The sequence below is a fragment of the Calypte anna genome, chromosome 1 (assembly GCF_003957555.1).
Source record: "Calypte anna isolate BGI_N300 chromosome 1, bCalAnn1_v1.p, whole genome shotgun sequence".
Taxonomy (NCBI): domain Eukaryota; kingdom Metazoa; phylum Chordata; class Aves; order Apodiformes; family Trochilidae; genus Calypte; species Calypte anna.
The window spans coordinates 139,017,438-139,033,091 of record NC_044244.1 but is presented as its reverse complement, the minus strand read 5'-3'; the positions used below and the strand labels follow the sequence as shown (position 1 = coordinate 139,033,091).

The 15,654-nt window shown below is 41.9% G+C and overlaps 1 protein-coding gene across 1 annotated transcript in view; it reads right to left on the bottom strand.

Moving 5' to 3' along the window:
- Nucleotides 1-2,419: 2,419 nt before the first annotated feature.
- The window catches only part of GAS6 (growth arrest specific 6), a 44,588-nt gene continuing 31,353 nt past the window's right edge, over nt 2,420-15,654 (bottom strand). Inside the window, exons 11-15 of the mRNA XM_030449973.1 lie at nt 11,085-11,249; nt 9,398-9,566; nt 7,646-7,818; nt 6,638-6,866; nt 2,420-3,013 (exon numbers count right to left, since the gene is read on the bottom strand). Of these exons, the coding sequence (XP_030305833.1) occupies nt 2,862-3,013; nt 6,638-6,866; nt 7,646-7,818; nt 9,398-9,566; nt 11,085-11,249 (888 nt within the window). The 3' untranslated portion in view covers nt 2,420-2,861. The remainder of the gene's footprint in view (nt 3,014-6,637; nt 6,867-7,645; nt 7,819-9,397; nt 9,567-11,084; nt 11,250-15,654) is intronic.

Here is a 15,654-nt window from a genome sequence, read left to right as displayed (position 1 = left end):
AAATTCTGAGATGCAAAGTATTAGGCCAGAAGTGTTAATATTGGTGACAAGGTGCCTTACATGTATTCTTGACAAGGTGAGTTATAAGTTATATAAACCTGGTTAAGAGAAACAGAAGTCAGAGAGAAGACCATTATTTTTCCTTTAAGCATTAATTCAATTAATCCAAAATGCCTCATTCTTGTGCAAATGCATGCTGTGAAGAACATAGTCCCACTGATCATGAAATGAGTGGAACTACGTATTTATTTCTTTTACTTACTATGAATACTGCCAGGGGGCTACCAGGGTTCATTTTGGGGACTCAAAGCCCAAGACTCTCACTTTGAGCTGAGCACCTAGACTGTTAATGGAACAAAAATTAAATCAACAATTCTCTTGGGTCAAAGCACAGTCACTGAGAAGGAATGAAGGAATGCTCATCACTTTTTTCTCTTTTCAATAATAAGTAGAAGAAGCTGCCTCTTCCTTCAGCTTGCTACTGTTGTAGGGTATTAAAAACAGCCCAGCTTAAGATTCTCCAGACTTACAAACTCTGGCCTTCTCTTCTTAACCAAATTTTGGGGTTTGAGGCATTGTGGTCCACCTAAAATATTTTTGCATACACGCACATGTGTGCACAGATGGGAGAAGGTTTTGCTGTGAATTAGATTGGCTTAGAAAATAGAATTCTATTTTCTTTTTCACATAATATTAAGTCTAAAACTGCAGAGTACCGCGGGATTCATGTTTCCAGGATCCAGAATAATTCTGACTGCATAAATAGTACCAATTACATTAACACAAAGGTCAGATGTGTTTGTGATTCATTTATACCACTTGGTAGATTTTTGGGAACTACCGCAGAAACTATACAACGCCAGACATTAGACTATTTTGCTAACATGCTTCTTTTGAAAAGAATAAACTAAACCTGGGTTTGTTTCATCTACTTGGTTTAAAAAATAGTAGGTGTCTTCCAAGTTTGTACTCTTTTCAGTAGAGCTACTCCAAGTAAAAAAGATGAGCGATGTATTTTGGTAAAGGACTAAAATAACCATGAAAAACACACAGAAAACAGAACACTGAAGTGTGGATGTGCTATTAGCCACGGTATCTTCAGGATTCTTGTCTCTCATTCTAGCAGAAAGCACTCAGGAATAACATGGTTTCCTTAATTCAATTAAAAGCAAAAACATAGAGCTACTTCTGGGCTTTCCTGTCCATGCACACTCCACCAATAAGTTATTCCTGTCTAGTGAGTGAGCAATCATCCTGTCAAACTTGCATCTGGTCACAGCTGAGTGTCTTTTTTTGGGTCCTTCTGTATGGGTAAAGAGTAAGTTGATGTAAAGTGGTAAAGCTCATTTCTGCCCTACTGCATTACTGCTGGCTGATGTGGCCCATGATACAAGATGTCATGCTGCCCAATGGCTAAGAGAGCACCTTCCTCCTCTCTGCTAAATAAAGCAGGGATCCTTACTAGGAAGCATGTTTGGATAGTCTTCCCCTTCTTCCATCCTTTTATATCTCCATAGTTTAGGCAGAGATATTGTCATATGTGTTTGTCATGTGTTGTCACAGGTGTCATTACTGCATTTGGCTGGGCAAAATATGATGTACAATGACCAGGAAAAAATTATAGAAGACCCTGTAGAATCAGACCTTTTCCATTTGACTCTCTGAGGTGTAAGGTAACCTTAGCCAAATGGTATTTGGGTTTTCACTGCAGCATCCATCCATCTTTCTCAGTGAATTAATATGACGCAAAACAAAGACCAAACTAAGCAAGATTGAAGTGCCTGGAAGCAGGCTAGGCAAAGCCCCACCCCAGCTTCACAAGGATAGCCTAAAAATTGAATGCACTTTATGGCTCTAGCACCTCTCCCGAGGAAACACCCACACATATTCTCAGCACACTGCAATTCTGCCTGGCCAACTCTCAGAGCCTCCAGCCTCTCTGCTCCCACCAGGCTCTGAGTGAATGAGTCAAGCTAAAAACTTAAGCACCAAAACCATGTCATCACCAGATAATATTCCCCAGCTCTTGACACCTCATCATTTGCTTCAGCAGTTATTGACACAAAAGTCATATGGCTTTCAACTTCCTGAGCTGAAGCTTCCTTCTAATTGTTTCCTGCTGACCCAACTTTTTCCCGTTTTCTCTTGAACAGGAGTTTTTCTAAAGGTCACTACTGAGTCCTCTGTCTGTGGAACCAGAAAGAGAAACCCTAGGAATATGAATGGCAGCAACCATTTACTCACTAGCCCAGAAGATACACAATACTGACATAACCACATTTTGAAAACCCCTATGTCCAAACAAAAACCCCAAAAACGATCAAACAAAAAATCCCAACCCACCAATGTAATCTCCACATCAGGCGTAGCCTGAATCCCGATCTCCAAATAATAGAATACAGAATAATCTCAGTACAAGTAAATTAAAAACTTGTATGTAAATATTTTATTCTCTTGTATTTTGCAAATCAGAAAGCAGTGTTTGGTAATAAAAAATAATACAGAATTATTATTTTTTTTCCAGTCCACGCTCATATATTACCAGGTTTTCCACATTACAGATAAAACTGTCTCTCACAGTCTAGAGGTAACATTCATTTTCCGTATATTCTGTACTTTTGGCTTATTTAATATTAGTCTTTTGAACTATTTACAAATATATTACAACCTTTAAACCTCAAAGCAAAGGAGTATTTCAATAATCAATCTGACATAAGGATCAGTAGCTCCTACATAACTTCAGTGTTTAAGAGAGTGCGGAAGGTCTGAATAATTTATATCTTTTTTTAAAAAAAAAGGAAAAAAAAAAAAGAAAAGCATTGAAAGTTTCTGAATATAAAACTTTCGTATTGCAGTGGTACCTACTGACCTGCCTCGACTGGAGGACAGGAATGTGAGGTGATGTCACTGTGTTTGTAGAGAGCCTCATCTAAGTCCAGTGCCTTGTTGCTCAGCTTGATGGTCATGCAGCCATGGTAGGACGCGGTGACAGGGGTGGAAGTCACAGGAACATCTGTGTGAAAGGGGAGAAAAGCATCTCTGATGGCTGGTTTGAACAAATACCTGCCCTACCTCTGCTCAGTCAGATGAGCATCACTTCAATGAATTCAAGCTCTCCTCCACTTGGGGATTTCTACCTCCCTGCTGCTCCTCTCACCACAAGGCAAGAGCAGAATCCCAGATATGGGGAAAGCACTGTCTGCTCTCATGCACAAAAGCCCTTCTGAAGGGCTGAACCCTTCCTTGGCTGCTCTGTGTCTCTGCAAGTTCTCCAGCACTGATGAAACTGTGTGCTGGCCTCTAATGACATCTGTTTAGTCACTGGTGGGGTTGTGTTATTCCTTCCTCTAAAGCTTTCCCTCTCTCTCTACCAAAAGATTATCTGAAGAACTTCATGACAGGAGGGCTCCTCCTATATGCAGCCTCGACCACTTGCCAGACTTATCTTTACCATGATCAGCACAGGGAGGTTGCTGACATTCATCAAGCTGCTGGAATACATCAGTTGAGTCTGTAAAACTAACAAAACTAATTTTTTTCTTAATGGACATTCACTGGTGACATACTTCTCATCAGTTTACCAGAGGCAGAAAACAAATAGCACGGAAGAAGATACTAAATACAATCCAACAGACTACAGGAAATTAGTCAACTTTATGAAGTCAAACTTTATTTTAAACTGAAAGAGGGTAGATTTAGGCTAGATATTACCAAAAAAATTCTTCGCCATGAGACTAGTAAGACACTGGAATAGGTTGCCTAGGGAGGTTGTTAATGCCCCATCCCTGGAAGCATTAAAGCCAGGCTGGATGAAGACTTGTGCAAGTGGAAAGTGTCTAGTGGGAAGTGTCCCTGCCCATGCAGAGGGATTGGATCTTGATGATCTTTAAGGTCCCTTCCAACCCCATCTGTTCTATGATTCTATGAGTACTTATTAATTTTTGCAAAATCATATACACACTGACCTTAATAAATAGCCTTCCACAGTAACATGGGAACATGAAAATTTACATGAATTGTGTCCTCTACCCTTCCCCAAAGGTTAAATGTTTACTTACAACCCAAAGCTGACCAACTCAAGGTGGTTGTGCAATGGAAATCAATGAATGTCTCAAAGATTGTTTAAATTTGCAGTAGCTAAACAAACCCCTTATCTTTAAATTGAAGCAAGAACAACCTGAACAATAGGTTGTCCTGTTGGCCAGAGATTATATGCAATTTAAAGGGTTCTGCCTGGAGACATGGGAGCCCAAGTTGAAGCTGATGTGGTCAAACACAGGTCTAGGACTCTAGGACTGAGTGAAAGAACATTTGCATGAGATCTGTAAGCCACAAAGAGATACTATGAATTTTCAGCTTCCTGGCTGAAAATGACCATATCTTTGTAGTTCCTTAAACTCATCATTGTGACTGTTTCCCTTTCCCTTCCCATTTACTAAGTTTCATTTGTGAAGTCTGCTTAAGAGAAGGTGGCAGCTGTGTGTACAATTTGGTTGGCTTTGTAAGATAAATTTTGACTCAGAAGTTAGAAGTGTTGGCTTAGTGGCTTGAAAACTCATCTAAGGAACCATGCAAGAGGGCTGTTAAATGTACCACAGGGATGACTGAAACACAGCGTGGGCTTTCAGAGGGATTTGTAAGATACTGCAAAAAAAAATAATAGAAAAAAATTTTTTCTTGTGTTATAATTGCAAATCAGGTCAAATATTTGATTTTCTGTTATGACTAGCAACGGATCTGTCTGAAAAGTGATCCTGTAAAGACTCAGAAAATTTGTTTAAAGGTTTCTTTACCTGGTGGCATACACATTGTGTGGAAAAAGACCTATGCATTACATAAATGACATTATTTAGGGCCTACCAGAACTGACAATGCCCTAGAAAAGATAGTAAATGCCTGATATTAGTAAATGCCTCTTACCTCTTGAAACTCAAAATATTATTTCTGCATCTTCAATATTATCTGTGCTTAGGATGGGACATACATAAGATGTAGTATGACATACTACATATTTTGACCCAGAACTCTTTGTGGCAAGTGGAATAGAGATGTTACATGTGACCACTATACTTTGTTTTTTTTCCAGAGAGTATGGAAACGGGGAAAAACAAAAATGACATAATGCTTTCAAAATTTGAATGATCCAAACCCTCTTGAATCTGACCATTTGGTATAGTTATTTAACCTAGAGGGATTAATCCAGCCAAGTGCTGAAATATTTATTAGTTTGGCAAATGATGAGGTTTCTCGAGTCAAGCACTGGGTTTCTCTCAATGGCAAAAGCACACCACAGACAGATATTCCCATTGCTGAGCAGAACAGATCAAATGGGAGAAGTAGTTGAACCTGCAGAAGCCAGCTGAGTCTAAACAGCCATGGCTATGATATCTCACACTTAGCTTTGGCTAATTGAAAATGCTCCATCCAGCATGGTTATCCTAAGCAAACCACAGAGAAGCCAAGGCAGTGACAGAATGGGATTGTTTTCTGAGCTGTAAAAGTTTCTGCTGTGCATTTGAGAGCTCATTGAAAGAAAGCAGGTGACCCGTCTTGGATGTGCAACAGACTTTGCAGACAATTCAACCTGACACTAGAAAATGCATCATTCGGGGATTCAGTCTTGCCCCTGACAGTGTGTGAGGATCCCAGAGTGTGTGGCCTCCCCTTTTAAGCTGTGATGAGGAGTAATTTATATCACTGGCACAAATACTCTGTAAACTCTTTGTTCATGGTAGGAGCAGTCACACCACATGTCCTGCTGGCACATGTGGCACATCAGACACCCTCTTCCAGCCTGACTGATTTAGCACCTACCAAGAGGCTGGCATTGCTGTCCTGCCCTTGCTTGGGCAAGTAAGGGCAAGATTTTGTTTAGCTGCTGGCAGTAAAATAGGATGCATTGCTGTGCATCAGAGACATAAAGTGTTTCCTTAATTGCATTCCTCAGCAGTAGGGACTGATAAACCAGTTCATCCAGAAAAGGAAAAAACCTCCCAAACTTTGCCAAAATTCATGATGGGGTGAAAGTTCAGAATCTTCTAGGTTCAGAACACAGGAACAAAGTGATCTCCCACAAGAAGCCCTGTTGTTGCTGAAAAGCCAGCAAAACTATAAATGGTGGCTATCCCTTATTTGTGTCCTAAGTACTTTCTGCTGGGAGGAAATCTGTTGATTGTGTAGTGCTGTGATCCATTCAAAAAGAACATCAGCCAGGGAGAATCACCACACTGGGCTTCAGTCAAAACAATGTGAGGCCCTGATAGTCCCCTCAAGGAGTGCTCACATGTGTTCATTACATCAATGAAGCACTGCAACCAACTCCTGTGGTTTTTACCAAGTTTAAGAAAATGACCCTGCTTACAGATATCCTTCAGATAAATCATTCCTACTGATGACCAGGCAAGTCATCAAAGTCCTTTCTAGTTTTAACTTCAGCTGTCCTCAGAAGGACACCATCATTCCACAAAACAAAAAAAAAAATTAATTGTCAAGCACACTTTCACATACATTAAGATCAAATGCCTGCATTATAGACAAAGCCTGCTCAAGCAGAAACAGAGAAGGAGGCTTTCCTGACTGCCAGCTCCAAAAGGTGAGTTGGGAGTCTGTAGTTTATGCTACAAAACTGGATGCTCACCTGGCAATCCTCCCACATACGTCTTCACCGGTGACTGCAAAGAGCTCTCCAGGATGGACAGACTGTCCTCTAACTCAGAGCTGCTCAGTTCACTCTCTCCTGCTATCCCATCTACTCTCAGGGATAAGTAATCTTTCTTGAGGAGGATGTCCACAGAGTGTTCCTTCTTATCGCAGAGATTTATTGCCAGTCGGGACACAACTGTGTTCTCCAAGGCCACAATGATGAACTGGACAGTGGGGGAAAGAATTAAAAAAGAGGCAGTGAGCAGAAATATACCTAGTCATGCTTATCCAGGACCAGAATGACCCCCCTATGGCCTTGTTCACAAAGATTTTGAAAAGCATCAGAGAATTAGTCTCACAACTATTGCTGATCATGTTCTTAGCTCATTTGAATAGATGAAAACCCAGCAGAACCAGTGGGACTAGTTGTTGGTCAGAACCACTGTCTTCTCACAAAGAATTCTTACTGGGTCTTCAAGGGGTTGCTATATTGCACTGGAACAACACAGACTACAGCTGCTGTACTATAAATGAAAAGTTGGCTTGGAAAAGCTGGTTTTAGTTGAAATCATTCCTGATGTACACTCATGTAATGCCAGAAATCTAGTCCTTTATACCATTAAACTGGTTGCTTCAGCACTCCAACACAGGTGTCCTTTCATAGCACCTGAAGTGATACCTAAGCCTTCCTCTTGATTACCTTGGGACTATTACTGATGAGCTCAGAGAACAGAAATTATTTGCTTCTGGCATTAAACAGCTTCTGTGCCATAAAAACATAACAAAATACATCTGCATTCAACAGACCAGTACCATCTTTTACCCAGACCACACGTGTGAAGAGGTCCCTCTGACATCTACAGCAAAGCACCTCAGTCTCAGACCATGTTCTGAATTGGTGGGTGCAAATAGGAGGCAGGCAGCAAACCTGACAACTCTTTTTTGAGAATGACTCTCAGCTCCCAGGAAATGGCAAGGAGCCTTCTCTAGAAAAATGCTGTACCTGTTGTTTCAGTTTTTTTGTGGAGTGATAGTCAATCAGGGACAGTGACAAAGGGACAGATGCTTCTTCTGTAACCAGAGCAAACAGCACACCAGTATCTGTTGCTGGTTGAATTGCAGCATTTACTTCTATTCCCCAGCTTGTCTTGCTTTCATTTCCAGAAGAGGATTGGACTACAGAAAAAGAAATGCATAGCATGAGAAACATTGGACTAACAGGTCAAATGTGCAGGCTGTGCAATTTCTGCCTGGAGAAGAGGATAGATGGATGACACATGGAGGGATTGACACATTTCCTTTACTCAAAAAAAATTTTCCAAAGCACCTTGACATAAAATCAGAGAAGAAAATGGCATCAGTTTCCTCTTGTCAGCTTCTGCATTCTGCTACCTTTCAGCATGTCAAAGGACAAGGTTAAACTTTTTTATCACAAATAGAGATTGATAGTCCTGAAGTTGTTGATCCAACACATTCAAAGAACTGCTGCAAGACACTGCACATGTTTTTTGCAACATTTCTGATTGTCCACAGATCACTGAGGATATAAGTCCAAATCTGATATACAGGAAACATTTCTATGAAAGCTGGTGTTAAACTGCAAAAGTATATAGGCATTCTACACTGCTCACCCAACTAATAACTTCTAGATCACAAGCCTCTCAGAAAAATTGGATGTTTTATCTCATCTGTTGAACTCTGAATTACACTCTCTGGTATCTTACTGACCCAGTACCCTTGTAATTTAAAAGGTGATGCTGGCTACAAAGAAAAAAATTCAGTACTGTTTCTGCAACCTCTTTACATAATAGTATTAGCTTCACTGGTCAACCATATCTGGAAATATTTTAAGTTCTTTGTAAAGCTTATCATTACAAACAAAACAAAAAAAGGATGATGATTCTTTGTAGAAAAAGGTATAAAAATGCAGGTGCTGAGGCCTTTAGTGCTGTCAGTTGCTCTTTAAATGCTGCATTGTCTGCACTTTGCAGGGTTTGAATCCATGTGGTAAACAAGGTGACAAGACACCTGACACTCCCTGATCTACAATGGCACAGCAGAAAAATCCACACAGTGATGAACAGAAGGTTTCTGCAGAGGAGGACATGCACACAAAACTAAAATAGACAGTTTGCACTTGTGCAGGTTTAAAAATATACACAGTTGATTGCACATCTAAACAAACAGAATAACCTGAGACCTAAATCTGTATGGTTACATTTGGGTTGAAACTTGTTATTACTCTATCTAGGCCAATTTCATTCAGTTTGTATCAGGGATATGTTTACTATTTTTGTCCCAGGTGCAACTGAGTGAATCTCATCTCTGACATTTTACTACAGACAATAATGATTTTCTGTCCATCATAAACTCAAGATACAACACTGTGGCTTGCAGCTCTCCCTCTTTAGCAGGAAACAGTGGATCTTGCTCGAATCACCTGCTGATAGAGGGATGTGAAGCCCCTAATGCCAAGGATGAACTGGAACCATCTTGAATGTGAAATGCATTACTCAAGCTACACAGAGAGAACCTAATCCATCCTGGTGAGATTCATAATGGCTCTAACCATCATACATTATCATTCCTTTGCTTTGAACCATACATTCAGCTATTCTCTCTCCATCCACATCTACCAGATCTGCACTGATCAACACTGAGTCTAGCATTCATGGAAGTCTTAAATTGTTTACTAGCCAAGCACAGTTAATGACAGGACAACAAGTCAGATATAAAAAAAAAAAAAAGCACTTACTGTAATTAAGATTAAACACAGCAAAACCTCGGCCAGGATAGAAAGATCCTCGTCCTGCTACAGCAAAGCACTGCATCTTTTCATTCATCATTACAGTCTCTTGGATAGTGGTGTCCTCCTCATTCAGCCAGTTCCATGCCCGCATGCAGCCATCTAGCCGAGAGTTTATCTGGGAAGATAAAGCAGTATCTCATGCCTCAAAGTACTGTTCAGTGAAGAATAAATGATTTTGGGTGCAGATGAATACTGAATTATATTATCATACTAAATAGAAGAAACCATTTTGATGTCTTATGCACACAAAAACCAACTGGCAGCAACCCAAATCCTGCAACTCCAAGCAAGGAACTGGTCAGTATTCCCCAGGAAAGTCCCCTGAGCTTAGCTTCTTTCCACAGGACAGGAGGGCATCAGTTAATGCAGGTGCTGATTTGGTTGTATTGATTCTGTTCTTGATAGCTGCTTCTACATGCTGCACATCACATTAGTGTGATTTACTTCTAAAGCTCTGTACCCAAAGCTCTGTAACCCCTGCAATTCTAAATTGCAGATCCTGGTAGCTAATTTGGAGTTAAAAAACTCCAGTGCTCTGTGTCATTGCAAACAGCCTTCATGACACACAAGATGTTGCCTCTGATCCTGGTGTAAGTTGCTGGGTTCTGGATTAAAGGAGGGGTGCTTGAACCACAAGATGAGCACAGCACTCTGCACACACCTTGCTCCTTCCAGCTTTTAGTTGCATTATCCCACACCAAATGTCAGCATTAAAGATGTGAACAGTACATAAAGAGAAGCCTCCTTGCAAAGCGTCTCAATCAGCACCATTATCACCAATTAACTGAAGCAGAGACAGAATTAAGTGTCTGAGCCAGGATAAAAACCTCTGGAGTTTTTGGCTCACAATCCTATATTCAGACCACACCTCGGGCTTAATGCTTTAAGACAAGCAGTGGCCCTGAATGACTTGTTGTGAGGAACAGGAGCCTTCCTCAGCTGCTGCACTTCCAGTCAGAGTGCAGCAAGCTTCTCACCTCATTTAGAAATAAAGAGATGCCAACTGGGGTTGCCAGGTGTCAGTTCTGTGTGTGGTGGGCATTTAAACCAGCCTGAGCAGTAGCTGAGAAACAGAGCAATCAACCCATCTCACGCAAACAGTGCCCTAGCTTGTATGTCCTATCAACTTGAATTAGGAGGAAATAAAGAAAAATAAGATGCTATGTTTCCTTGGGCTTCAGTATAAGCTGAAACAGTAAAAGCAAACAGCAAAACTTTAATGCAAGGTATATGAAGCACAAACTTCGGTCACAACACAAAAAGTGCCCCAAATGCTGTTTCCAGACTTCCAGTGCTGTGTCCACTGACCCCCTGCAGCATCACAGGGTCACAGCATGACCACTGTTAATTTTGTCATGTGCTCCAGGTTTGTTGTGTCCTAATTCTGCAGGCTAAGGGTGTGATAAGTCTCACCCCAACTTACCAACCAAAAAAAATAAGGGGTCTCACCTTTGCTACTGCCTTAGGCTCCCTCTATAGTCAGTGGAGAGAAAGCTGTATCCAGAAGGTGCTAATTCCACCTGTTTCAGGGCAGGTTGAACTGCTCTCAGGAAGGACCTACATTACCCCAAGAGAAGATGAAATCAAGCCCTTCAAGCATGCAAAACATCATCAGTGATTGTGCTATACTTACTGGTAGAATAAGGTCCTTTGTTTTGAAAGGAATGCCTCCTACTGTCAAGTTCAGCTGATACAGTCCTTTGTCTAGAGTGAACAGATCCCCTGAGACAGCAATTTTCATAACTGCATCCCTGTTGACCTTTATAACCAAACTTCTCTCAACTTCTTCAACAGAGATCTGAAGGAAGAAAATTGTAAATAGCAAAATTCAGTATCTAAAGAACTCAGTATCTGCAGCCTCAACTACAGATACCACCAGTGGAATCCTAGTGGAGAAATATTTTCTGTCCCCAAGCCTCTTTGTCTAACTTTAGGTTACATTTCATTTTGATATATAAACCTTTCCTCTAGAAAGCAACTTGGGGTGGCCTTAAAGGCAAAGACAGTCCAGCTACTTCAAAACAGCTACACAAGTGGATTGACTACATGACACTTGTAGGTTGCTCTATGCAAAATATGCAATAATGAGTTATCAGTGAGGAATTTCCTATTGCAATGGCATGTGAAAGGAAAAGATGGAAGGGCAGAAAATGTGAAAGATAATGCAGAAGCTTTCCAGTCACACTAAGTCCAGTCTGACCTCTGAAAAAAAGAACAGTAAAATATGCCATATCAAGGGTAATAAAAATATTTAATAGGAACTATTTTTTCTTTCAAAAGCTCTCTGCAAGTTTTACCTCCATGTCTTGATTAGTTACTTCTAGGAAGATTCTATCACTATTAAAATTTCAAAAACAGCTCATAATTTTAATTACAACCAAGCTGCACAGAGAAGCACTCTAAAGCAGCCAGCTCTGTGAAGGGAGAAGAGGAAGCACAGCACAAAGCTGACATGCAGTAGGCTGCTGAACAACAGCCCGGATGCTGTGGGACTTGGGTCCTGCCACCGATGGGGTGTTCTGTAGCTGTCATGGAAGACAATCCCTTTCTTCCTACAGAGAAGAACACCTCCTTTACTTCATTATCTTTAAGACATCACTCCTTCTCAGTCTATGACACAAACTCCACCAAACCACTTTTCATCCATACAGCTCTCCTTACTAGGATAACCAGATGCTGCCTCCATCAGTGAGCCACTGGATAGGACCAATTATCTATTTCAGTGGCTGCTTAGACTTGTTCTTCCCTCTCCCTGCTAGCAGCTGAGGTCATGAGCATTTTTCTCTTTGCATTTTGAGAGTAGCTGCACCAAAATTGTTCCCATCAGCCACATTGAGCTCTCTCTCTCTGTAGCTGTAATGTGAAGGATGAAAGGGTTAAGCAGGTTTATTCCTGGACACTCCCTTTGGGCTGCAGTCTTCAGTAAAGATTAAGTGAATTTGGCAGTCAAAAAAATTATTCACAGAACATCAATTTTTTTTTCTTCTCTTGAGGATTCCAGTCCAGTCCAGTTTATATTCATCAAACACTGTTCACACCCGATGCATTGCACCCTGCTGTATCTTGCAGGACATGAATTTACTTGTCTGAAGCTTGCTTGTTTAGAGTAATATCTACACCTTCCCACTATGGACCATGGAAACACATAAACCAGTCTCAAACAGGCTGTTGTTTTTTTTTTTTTTTTGGAGCACTGGCAGGCTGTGAAGTCTTCTCAGCAGGTGGAAACATGAGCCCACAGGTCCTAGCAGCCAGAGTCCAACCGGCTCAGCTCCCCTGGCTATTGAGCTAATTCTCACTCAGATCCCTCTACTCCATGTCACGGACACAGCTGCCCTAATGCACCAGGGTGCAGAATCATAGAATCACCTTGGCTGGAAAAGAACTTCAAGATTATGACAGTTGGAATTCATGATGTTAAAGGTCCTTTCCAACCTCAATGATTCTATGAGCACCAGGTCAAACCATCTAGCCAGCACACTGCAAAATCCTCCACTAAACCATGTCCCTAAGTACCACATCTACACTTCTATGAAATACCTCCAGGGATGGTGACTCCACCACTTTCCTGAGCAGCCTGTTCTAGCGAAGAGATTCTTCAGTGAAGAGATTTTCCCTAATATCCAATCTAAACTTCCCCTGGTGCAACTTGAGGCCATTTCTCCTTGTTCTTTCACTTGCTGCTTGGGAGAAAAGACCAGCCCTCATGTCACTACAACCTCCATTCAGGTAGTTGAAGGGAGCAATAAGGTCCCTCCTCAGCCTCCCTTTCTTCAGGCTAAACAACCCTAGTTCCCTCAGCCAGTCCTCATAAGACCCTTCACCAGCTTCATTTCTCTTTTCTGAAGTCATTCCAGCACCTCACTTCTTGTAGTAAGGGGCCCAGAACTGAACACAGCACTTGAGGTGTGGCCTCACCAATGCCAAGTACAGGGGCTCCATCACTTCCCTTCTCCTGCTGGCCACACTATTTCTGATACAGGCCAGGATGCTGTTGGCCTTCTTGGGCATCTGGGCACACTGCTGGCTCATGTTCAGTCAAAGCACCATAAGGAGCTGGCACAGACCATCTCCCTGCTCCTAGGATGGATTGTGGGCAGCCACAAGCAAATGGAAATGGGAAAAAGCTGGCTGCAGTGTTACCTGGGCTGCGTTTAATCTGTGAAGAAATCCTGCAACTGGCAGGGCCACCAAAATTCAGAGCCTTCTGCAACTTTATTGTATTGTATAGAAAATAACAATATAGAAATATGAAAATATTAGACAGAGTTCTTAGCTGATTCTGATCTTGAACATAAACTAGATGAGTGGACAGTGAGGTGCCATGAGAGATGGCTGTGTGACAGGCCTCAGAGGGTGGTCAATGGAGCAGTGTCAAGTTAGAGGCCTGTAACCAGTGGTGTCCCCCAGGGGTCAATACTCAGTCTGGTCTTGTTCAACGTGTTCATCAATGACCTGGACAAGAGAGAAGCTGGGAGGAGTGGCTGACACTCTGGAGATCTGTGCTGCTGTGCAGCATGACCTGGATAGGCTGGAGAGCTGGGTAGAGAAGAACCTGATGAAGTTCAATAAGAGCAAGTGTAGGGTCCTGCACCTGGGAATGAAGAATCTCAAGCATCAATATAGGTTATGGGTGGGCCAGCTGAAAAGCAGTTTGGAGGAGAAGGATGTGGGAGTCCTAATAGATACAAAAATATCCGTGAGCCAGCAGTATGTCCTTTCTGCTAGGAAGGCAACCAGAACCCTGGGTTGCATAAAGAACAATGTGGCCAGTAGGTCAATCAAGGTCATTCTCCCCCTCTACTCTGCCCTGGTGAGGCCACAGCTGGAACACTGCATCCAGTTCTGGGCTCCCCAGTTCAAGAGAGACAGGGAACTGCTGGAGAAGAGTCCAGTGGAGGGGAACAAAGACGACTGGTGGGTTGGAGCATCTTTCTTGTGAGGAAAGGCTGAGAGAGCTGGGACTTGCTAGCCTGGAGAAGAGAAGGCTGAGGGGAGACCTTTTTAATGAGTATAAGTATCTAAAGGGCAGGTGCAAGGAAGATGGAGCCAGACCCTTCTCAGTAGTGCCCAGTGAGAGGATGAGGGGCAATGGGCACAAGCTGGAACACAGGGAATTCTATTTAAACATAAGAAAAAACTTTTTTAATATGAGGATGACAGGGCACTGGAACAGGCTGCCCAGGGAGGCTGTGGAGTCCCCTTCTCTGGAGATATTCAAAACCCACCTGGAAGCAGTCATGTGTAATGTGCTGTAGGTGACCCAGTTTTAGTGGGAGAGCTGGACTAGATAGTCTCCAGAAGTCCCATCCAACTCTGGTAATTCTGTGAAACCCATAATCAGTAGAAACTTCCAGAGGAGAAGTGGTTAAACCCCATGGAAGCTCTTAGCAAATTCCAGAGTAGTTAATTATGTTCAGCCTGCTTCACGCTGCCCTCTGGCAGTTTTGGCTATGGTTCCTTATATTCAAAGCTTAATTGCTGGTGCACCACCATCATCCATCAACCAAAAGGAGAAGCATTTCAGTAGTTAGCAGACTCCTGTAGTTCCCTCCTTCTGTTGCAAGGAGTAGGTGGCTGATGCCCTCGGTAGTCTGCCTGGGGATGATCAGACAGGCAGCTCTCATAGTGAAGGGTTCCCATATGGTGAGCCATAAGGGCAGACAGCTTTGTGTTTTGGATCCCTGTCCCAGATATCTCACAGCACAGAGCCTGCCTATCAACTCTGCTGAAAAGCAGGTGGACAAAACTGAAAAGGGATGAGACTAAAGGCAGCCACAGGGTTAAAGCCAAATACAGATCTGCTTGGAATTGCTTAACCTTCAGTCCTGACATTTAACAGTGCAGGTAGGTTATTATTTTTGTTAATCATACTTTCCGCATTCCAGTACTAAACTAAAACTGAAAATAAGACAAAATGGTGGCTTTTTTTTTTTTTTTTTTTAGTGCTAAACAAACAGAAGGTGAATGCATTCTCTACTATCATTTCATACATGCCACTTCATCCAGCTGGATTGTAACTACATCGTAAGTTTTTCCTGAGGCTTGCTTGTTTGTGTTCTCAGTGTTGGAGAATGGTAATTTAAAAATAGATTAGGAGGGATTAACATCAGAGAAAATACCTAGGTAGAAATACTGGCCTGAAGTTTTGAAAATGCCTTTGTATCTTCATAAAGTATGCAAGATTTGCTCAGGAGACCAAA